General features: G+C 40.9%; 2 protein-coding genes across 2 annotated transcripts; both read right to left on the bottom strand.

Annotated features, from left to right (window-relative positions):
• Positions 1 to 831: 831 nt before the first annotated feature.
• On the bottom strand, positions 832 to 7,457 carry LOC130694290 (neuropeptide F receptor-like). The gene is made up of 5 exons (XM_057517361.2): positions 7,280 to 7,457; positions 5,110 to 5,503; positions 2,141 to 2,748; positions 1,942 to 2,056; positions 832 to 1,805 (listed from the first exon to the last, which is right to left on the bottom strand). Exons 2-5 carry the CDS (start codon positions 5,479 to 5,481, stop codon positions 1,410 to 1,412), a joined length of 1,491 nt encoding a protein of 496 aa, XP_057373344.1. The 5' UTR covers positions 5,482 to 5,503; positions 7,280 to 7,457; the 3' UTR covers positions 832 to 1,409.
• Positions 7,458 to 7,942: 485 nt separating this feature from the next.
• Positions 7,943 to 8,739, bottom strand: LOC130695161 (cuticle protein 16.5-like). The gene is made up of 3 exons (XM_057518287.1): positions 8,635 to 8,739; positions 8,457 to 8,512; positions 7,943 to 8,384 (listed from the first exon to the last, which is right to left on the bottom strand). The coding sequence occupies exons 1-3, from the start codon at positions 8,650 to 8,652 to the stop codon at positions 7,943 to 7,945; spliced, it is 516 nt and encodes a 171-aa protein (XP_057374270.1). The 5' UTR covers positions 8,653 to 8,739.
• Between the last annotated feature and the right edge of the window lie 614 nt (positions 8,740 to 9,353).

The raw sequence follows: 9,353 nt of genomic DNA, 5'->3' as shown, positions 1-9,353 counted from the left end.
AAGTTCAAGTCGAAAACGACCCGTCTGCATTTTCTTTTGTACAGCTTTTAGTTTTTCATATTCCGTAAATCCTGAAAAAATAATGGCGTACAGAATGCACCTTTGTACGACATATTTATCAAACTGCTTTTATTCCTTGGCCTTACAGAGTAATGTTGAAAGCTTTTTCTTCAATCATCGATGCTCAGTTCTTCTAAAAATTTTATTGCATGCCACCTTCTCATATCGACACACAGAGATGGTTCCCTAAACACATACACACACGCAGACCTGTGTGTAGGAATGTCTTTCTTCTTTTGCCATTTTTTTTTTTAGAATTTGACGTTAAAAAGTCACGTCGGCACTAGCTGCCAATAATTGAAAGGAGCTTTGATAAAGTATTAAGACGTATTTGAAAATGGCGTTCGGTATGACGAGCTTTGATATTCGAGGCTATTGATATCGAGATGAATTACAACCAAAGTCTATACTGCCACTGTGTTCGTTTGGCATTGGTCGATGGTACGATGAATGTGATACAAAATGTCTGACAGCACGAACTTTATCGAGCCCAAGAAAGAAAAGAACTACGTTAACATTTAAATGTAAAGAAAGAAAAGTAGATGCAGATTAAGTAAGCCCACACAGAAAAGATTCTGAAAAATCCTCATAACCTTTTCGGTCTTTTCATAAATGTCACGACATACAAGAAAGTTGTAATGCTGTAACAAGAGAATGTGTATTATCCGTCGGATGAGTACATTCCAGATACATTTGCCATTTGAAAGTATGAAACTCAAAATCGCAACATGATAAAGAACTGATCCCTCCATGCAAAATGCTACACGATAAGCTCATTTTTAATTTTACCGGAAAATTCAATCTAAATAGTTATGTAATATTTTCAAACTGGAATCACTCTCATTTTTCTATTCCCAATCAAAATGTTCTATAAATAGGGCAATGTGCAAGTATGTACAGCTCAACTATGCAATACGCGAGGCCCGTCTACACAAAGAGCGTTACGTGTATTTTTATACCCAATTTCAACTCTTCAGCTGTAATCCTCAACAGCCTAGATTATTTACCATAGAAGTCCACTAACAAACAACATCGCTAGGCTTCACAGTTTGTTCCTCCCACTGTCAGTCGATATTCGTATGGACAAGAAAAGAGTCACTATTTAAAAAAGAAGGACTAATGGCTTAACCTAATTTGCAGACAATCTCATCAAAGCTCTTTTATATATCGTTCATGTTGCTCTAGAAAATCAAACAGAACGACACGCATAACACAAAAGACAATCAGACAGTTGGAAGAAGCTAAAGAGCGTATTTACAGACGTGCTTTAATAGCCAATTTGAATTTGGTAAATGATCGTCGCTAATTAAATTGAAAATAAATGAAGCGATCGTTAATCGACTCGTCAGTCAAAGGTGTTGCTCCTGAGAGACGGACGCATTAGTCTCGTTGACCCGATAGACGGAAGCCGGAGGTTCGGCCCCCAAATGGGTGACGACCGTCACTTCCGTCCGGTAATGAGACACACCCGTCGGCGATGGTAACATAGTCACGGCTGTAGTGGCACCTGTCGCTTGTGGACATGGAACAACAATCGATTGCTTTTGGCCGTCTTTCTCGATCACGGCGGACGTCGCTTCGAGTCGCTTACTTCCCGCGTGAATGCCGGCAATCTCCGGAGGATTGGCGTTGCTAGTCGTCGCTTTCGTTTTCATCGTTTTGGTAATGAAAGAAGTGCCAATCTTGTGGAACTCTTTACGGAAATTATCGTTCAACCAGCCGTAAAGAAGCGGATTAGCACAGGCCTGCATGTTTTGGAACATTCACGATAAAATACGAAATCAATTCAACTGCTTTTCCCTAATTCTTCTTGCCGGCTGATTTGGTCACAGTTACATTTTGTGAATCTTGAATTAGAAATGTAATTGTACGTGGGCTTACCGAAGACATGCCGACCATGTGGCAGACGGCGTAGCAGATTAGCATCGTTTCTGTGTCATCTCCAAAGACGTTCCAGGTATCGACGACGACGTTGAACGTGTTCATGGGCAACCAACTATGTGAACATTTCGTGTCAATTCGCTGATTTCATCCAATTTACTTGTCGGGAATATTTTAAAATAAAACTCAAATCACTTACCAGATGGTGAAAATGATAGCGATGGCCACTAGGAGCGTATTGGTTTTACGGAGTTTCTCTTCGCGGGCCACGGCACGGGCAGCCGTAGAAGAATCGTTCGGAGTTTGCTGGCCGTTGGTGACGCTGGGCGGTTGGCGCATCGACTGCTGTTGCTGATGGCTCATGGAAGCCATCCGCACTTGGAGTTTGTTGCAGATGCGCGCGTGAGCCACGGACACGGTAATGATGGGCAAGGCGTACTGGATCAAGATGCTGCCGATGGAATAAAGGGAACGGCCCCTCTCGTTCGGCCACTCTTCCAGGCAATAGTCGACGGAGGTGATGGGCGAGTTGGGTATGGGGATGTCGTGATGCTGCAGCGTGCGGACGATAAAAAGGGGAAGAGCCAGAACGACGCCGAGAGTCCAGATGCCGGCCAGGGCCAGCAAAGCGCCCGTCAGCTGGAAACTCTTCTTAGTGGGGTAGACGATCAACTGGTAACGGTCGAGCGCGATGGCCGTGATGGAGAGCGTCGAAACGAAGATGGAAACGGCCTGCAATGAGCCCACCATTTTGCACGAGACGGGCGAGTTGCCCAACGGCCAAGTGTACGACCGTATTTCCATCAACTGTAAAACATAGAATGGTTGTTTAATTTTGGTTTAGTATCTTTAACTTTAGCGTAGAAATGTTTACACAGTTTTCTTAGAAGTTTTTAGAGGCTTATCTTTTCAAGATTTGCCTTGGGCGGTTTGGTGGCAAAAGGGCAGTTACGTCACGAAGGAGATAAACAAACTAATGTACGTACGTTATGAGTCGGCCAAATTCAATATTTCAAAATGAGGATTGATCACTGTTACGTGTTTATTCGTAAGCGAATTTGTTAATTACTGTGCACAGATTTACTGACATTACTTTGACGTGAAATCTTTTACTCTGAACACAATCACAATCGGTCTACATTGGTTGCTTATAAATCTGAATTTATTTGTTTAACATCATGTGGTTTATCGGCTAGCATGCCTAGGTGGAGATCGTCCTACACGCATAGCCTATCGCTTAGCCTCGCGTTTAGCCTAAACCTGGTGACAGCTAACCACCAGAACAGCGAACCACTAGAACACCAGACCAACGTGTCCATAAGTTTGCAAAAAAAAAAAGTCGTGCCCTAAATAGAACTTTGTTCCCGACCATGATTTGCAAACGACAGTTCACTTAATCATTGGCCAAAATCTCTTAGATTGCCTCTTAAACCGATAATGTGACGTATTCCGTTACAACATACGGTAGTGAACAGTGTTCACGAATGAAAACATTTGAATTACAAATGAGCGTCAATCAGTAAACGTAAAGTTGATTCTATTAGGGGCGTAGTATTCAAAGCGTTAGGTCTAGAGGGTTTCGGCAAACACTTGGCACATCTAGTACATAAGAAATGACTGCACCCCTAATCGAAAAGTTTGAAGTGCCTTTAAAGTAACTGAAGCGAATAAAAAAAGATAACTTTGACAGGATAGATTTATTCATCTGTTTTTACAAACTCAGACGATGGAAAGAAGAGGAAACGTCGGCTCATTTCCATAGATAACAAGTGAGAACGAGAAAAAGATATCTGTCAGCTGGAAGACCCAAACCGTGACTGACGTGATTCTACCAGTTTCTTATTTTGAAAATTTACTTCTTTTCGGCAAGGAACTATTTGACATTGCAAGAACAAAAAAGAAATGAACGATAGCCAGAACGCCACGCATGGTTCGACAAACACATGAATAATGTGACTAGACTATTCTGAAATTGGTGCAACATTTTTTATCTTACAAATCAAAGTGCATGTTACCATGACTCTACGCCTTTTCCACTTCGTTTCGTTTTCCTTGTAGCTAACACAAACGAGTAACAAACGGATCAGAAAAATGAATGCTCCGTTAATTTTTTTGTATAGTTCTGTAGAGATCGTGCAGGCAATCAGCAATCAAGGCAACTGCTATAGTTATTCACAGTCAAATTGCCCACACGATTGGTGTTTTTAAATATTGATGAGCATTCATTTTTAATGAGGGAACAATATCCCAATTTGAGTTTGACTGCCGTTGCTGTTCATTCGAGAATGGAGGTAACGTGATAGAAAATTGTGAGCCTATACACATCACTGGGAGCTGCTCTTTTCGTTATAAAGGAAAAAATCGGAAAAGGGGGAGCTACAAATTCGGGATCAAACAAAATAAGAGGAAACAATTGACGATCTATAAACAGATTCAAATGGTCTCGATTTCGTCGCAATCGATTATGCTACCGTGCATAATCGTAAATTGATATGCATATAAGATTTCAGCTATGATTTGAAAATCTCCCAACTCGATAACGATCAATATAATTGCTACACGTCATTTTTTTTTTCTATTTCACCCTTATTGTTTATTTTCATCGCAATCGGATCTTCCATTTCAAACTGAATGCCAAATACGTCCTTAAACTTTATAAACAATCTTTTCTGTTTGAACCAATACTATCAAAGCTATTCCACATCAACCGAACGCTTTAATCCGGACAAGAATATATACGTATGTTCCTTGATCAAAAACAGATTTTATTACATTTCTCTCTACGTCATCTAAAGGCTTCTGATGAAAAAAAAGAAAGACCGGACCAGAGAATTTTACTGACCGTTGATATATAAAAACTGGGCATGAAAAGACGCAGTTTGGAAGCCCAACGATAGGAGGATCAAAAGAAAAATGCCTTCTACACACAATATTTTTCTATTCTAACTCTAAAATCATAGAGAAGTTCAGTATAAAAGGAAAAGTCGAATGAAACTTGTTCACTTTGTTTGGCTTGGTTCCGGCCCACATGACGTCATACACAATCGATTGGGGTCCAAGTGTTTTGGCCCTCCAACCGCTGAAACAAGATGTTGAACTAAACGGACCAGATTCAACTGAATAACCCGAAGAAATAAACCCCCCCAAAAAAACAAAAATTAAACTTACCGTTAGTGGCATAGTGATGAGGCAGAGGAGCAAGTCGGAGATGGCTAGATTGACGACGAAGACGTTGCGAGCCGTCCTCATGGCCGGTTGGCGGGCGACGACGAAGACGACGAGCGAGTTGCCCAGTGTTCCGAAGATGATGAGGACGCAATAGGCCGCTATGAGGCAAAAGAAGGCGCCGTCGTTGACTCGACTGTTGGAGCGGAAACGCTCGATGAGCGAGAGATCCAACTCGACGTCACCGAACGCCGGAATCGTCAGCAACGACGAGTTCGTGTTCGAGACGTTCGTTTCGGTAGAGTTGAGGAAAGATTCACTCAAAAATAAATCGGTCGTCGTCATCGATCCAGACGTCCACGTTAAACCGTCCATTTTATTTTTTGTCTTCTGATTCCTAAAATAAATGCAACATTTTTCAATCATAAAATATCGACTTCACACTTGGGCACTGAATCATTGACGTTGAATTCGAACAGTGAACTTTGCTTTTATCGTGAGCTTCTATAGGTTCCCGAAATAGCCATCACATACATTTTTAACTGATTTCAGCAAGATCGAACTGAATTTCTGGATAAGTAAATCGCTCTGAGAGACGTCAAACTTCCCTTCTTCTCTCTTTTAAAGGCACTAAGAATTTTATTTTATTTTGGCTCCAGTTGAATGCTTACGTGTCTGGCGAAGTGGAAAATCTTCTTCGACCAGTTTGAATGGACTCTGCTGGACAAAAAAATATCGAATAGTTCGCAGATTTTTTCTTTTTTTATAAAAAAAAGCTGATTGAAACAAAAACTGAAAGAAAGACTATCTGTATTCTGTTGATTTGACCTTACGTGGTCGATTGCCGCTAGCTATACAGGCTCGTATTGAACGTTGCAATTTGATATCACGGACTTTGCGGGAGGGTAAAAACCTACTTGCACGTAGTTCATTAGCAGTTGACTGCATTTTGGCCGATAATGTATAGCGTTACAATACATATTTTTTTTTCACGATCACGGGCAACTGTAGCGCCCAAACCATTATAATGCGTACAAGAGGATGTTTTTCATGAAATGAATATAACATCCGGGGTAGGTCATTACTGGTTACACATTTTCTCTATATAGAGCTATTTTTTTTTTAATTATTAAATCAATCGTTTATATACTTTTAATCACGAGCCGCGAACGCTGACTTGCTACTCCACTAGATAATTCCCTGGACTTAAATCTCAATAGGTCGTACGACCCTATTACTAAATCATACGAAACGTTTACGCGTGCACGTTGTTACCTGCATTTATGCAACAATAATTATCTTAAAAAGAAAGGATGCTTCTGGAATTATTAAATACATTTCACCAAACATCAACGCTTTAGTGTAAGCTTTAATGTAAGTGCGTAGTATACAAATCCAGGCCCACCTTTTAATAAAAGCAAAAAAGCTATTTAGAAAAAACGACACTATCTGCATCCCACAATATGGTCTTCCTTACCACTTTTCCAAATGAAAAAAAAAATGTTCTTTTTCCTTGTTGAAAGGAATGGAATTTTCTTATCCGCCTGTACGTGTAACGATCACATTCATATCTTTTTCTCGCACTTTCTTACGCAACAAAGAGCGAGCCTGACATTGAAGAGGTCAGAGTAATAACGGAGAAGCAATTCATCCACTTTCGTTCGATACTTTTGTGTGCGTAGGACGTAATCAAGGTGTAGGAAGAAAAATGTTTAAGGTTTATCGATAAATCGTGGAGTGCAATTTGAATGGGAAACATGTCAATTGGGATTTTCATTTTGATAGAGTGTTTGCTTGTATGTTTACATGCGTTCAAGGATAAATTTGTTGATGAGTTTCAATCGGCAATGGATGATCGAAATGTGTCCAGGAATCCTTTTAAATATTTTAATGGATGAAATGATAAAAACAGAGAGCTACGATTATTCAAAAAGCTGTTTTTTTAACGTTTTCTTTTTATGTTTCCACAATGTTTTTGGGCGTCTAGTTTCGAGGCCTACTGGGGAAGGGTGCGTGACTGGATCATTTCGGGAGCAAAATTACCTCAACAGAATAAAAGATGTTGCAATAGCCATGATTACATTAGCACTCCCTTCGTTTCTTTGGGTTCACACACTCGCTCCCGAACGTAAAATAGAATGAGTTAGAGAAATAAAAAAAAAAAACAACGAACCTTGTTTAATTGGTTTTCTTTCCGACAGGAAGTAAAATCATTCCGGATTGCTGGATATCACGCTCTCTAAATGAAACGTAACAGATGACACTTTGTTTTTGTTTGATTTATACTGAGTGAAAGTCAATTGCATCACGACACACAAACAACCATCCACATGCACGTTCGAATTCATTTCCCGATGATCTTAATTCTTGTATTTTCCTCGTCCCCGCACTGTTTCCGTCTACACTTGAAGACACACGAACGGCTTGTGCCACAATTGCACGTTGCTTTGTCGACCGCAGTCGGACTACAGCCCCTCGTTCTTTTCACGCACGGTCTATATGGTTCTGCGGGTAGTTGCGCGACGCAAGCGCGTCCGCATCTAACTGGCATCAACGACGCAGTCGTTTGAAATAAACACGCGATAACTCGGAAGAACAATTATAGGGTAAACATGTCCTTCGTAAACTGCTGCATCAACATTTACGTGGAAACGTCAAAATAAGATTAGTTGCATGTAGAACAACAACCCTGGAGATGATCGACGTTGCCATATTCAACCTTATTTATTATACATAAGAAATGAATGAATAATTTTTCGGGAAAGAATTAAGTTTTATTGTAATCGTTGTTACAATTCACGCAGAAGGATGAGCAAGTCATAATTTTTCTTTTTTTTTAGTAACGTCCCTGGGTTTGGGCGGGTTGTGGGGCAGCGTACGCCTGTTGCTGGGCAGCAGCGAAAGTCTGTTGGGGGGCAGCAGCGAAAGTCTGTTGGGGGGCAGCAGCGAAAGTCTGTTGGGGGGCAGCGGCGAAAGTCTGTTGAGGGGCAGCGGCCACTGGGGCAGCGGATTCAACGGCAGGTGAAGCGGCAGCTGCGGGCTGGGCAGCCGGGTTGATGGTGATGCACGTGCAGATCTGTTGGCTAGTTGCCGGTGCAGCTGGCATGACTGGGCTAGCCGCTGGTCTTGGTTGCTCAGCAACGAATGCTGGGCTGGCTGCTGGGCGTTGCTGCTCAAGAGGAAGTGCTCCGGTGTTCAAAGCGGCCTGTTGGCCCTGGCTGGCGTATTGACCGACCAGCATGCCGCTTAAACTGGAACCTCCCTGGTTGCTTGATGACCTTCCGAGGCAGATGTGAGATTTGAATTGAAAAACTAGGGATTTAAATTGAAATGAATTCAAGTTAACTTACTGGGACATGTACTGGCCGGAGCAGGAAGCAACCAACATGGCGCAAACCATAACGACCTGTAAAATCAGGAAGAATAATTTCAAAGTTAATTGCTGAATTTTTTGGGGTAGGGATATTATATTGATATAGAGCTACTTTAGATATTATGACATTTTTCTATCATGTAGAAATGACTTACGGTCTTGAAGGTATTCATTTTGAGCAGGAAAGTTGAGTGTTGAACTGGAGGAGTTAACAAGGTGAAGTGTATGTCTTTTCCAAGAAATCTTGGGCCTTTATATACTCCTGTGTACTGTACACGGAACTTCACGTGGAGTTTAAGGTTTCTCATACCCGCTGGCAATACAAAGAACTGACCTCGTTCACAGGTAAACAAGTTGGGTCTTCTTTGTACTTTCACTCGTTTTTATTGTGGTCGTCTCTTTTCGTACAAGGTTTTAACCTTGTACGTTCTTTTAAGAACCCTCGACCTTTCTCTATCTCACTAAAGGTGAAGATTTCTCAGGTAGGAGCATCTGATTTTCAAAACAAGATAACCAGAATGGATTTTTCAAATGGGGCATTAGAGGTCAGTATAAAAATTGAAGTAGGTCAGTTTTCAGGTAGTGTTGTTGCTAGGTCACGTAGGCTAAAATCTAAAATTTAATTGCTATCAGGTTAAATGTTTGTAACATTGTCAGATGGAATCATGATAATCTGGGAACTGTCTTCTAATTGGATTATTATTCTTTTTCTATTTTTCATGCAGTATGCTTCTTTATAAACAGACAGGCCTTCGTTGGTGGGAATTGACGGTTCAAGTAATAATTAGATTTCTTTCATTCTTAATTAAAAGAAACTCTTAGACAAGATGAAAGACATTTAATTGTTTTCTTTGTTAGGGAATGTTTGCTGTTC

The sequence above is a fragment of the Daphnia carinata genome, chromosome 4, assembly GCF_022539665.2.
Source record: "Daphnia carinata strain CSIRO-1 chromosome 4, CSIRO_AGI_Dcar_HiC_V3, whole genome shotgun sequence".
NCBI lineage: Eukaryota > Metazoa > Arthropoda > Branchiopoda > Diplostraca > Daphniidae > Daphnia > Daphnia carinata.
Note: the sequence above shows the minus strand (reverse complement) of the source record. Positions and strands in the feature narration are given on the sequence as shown.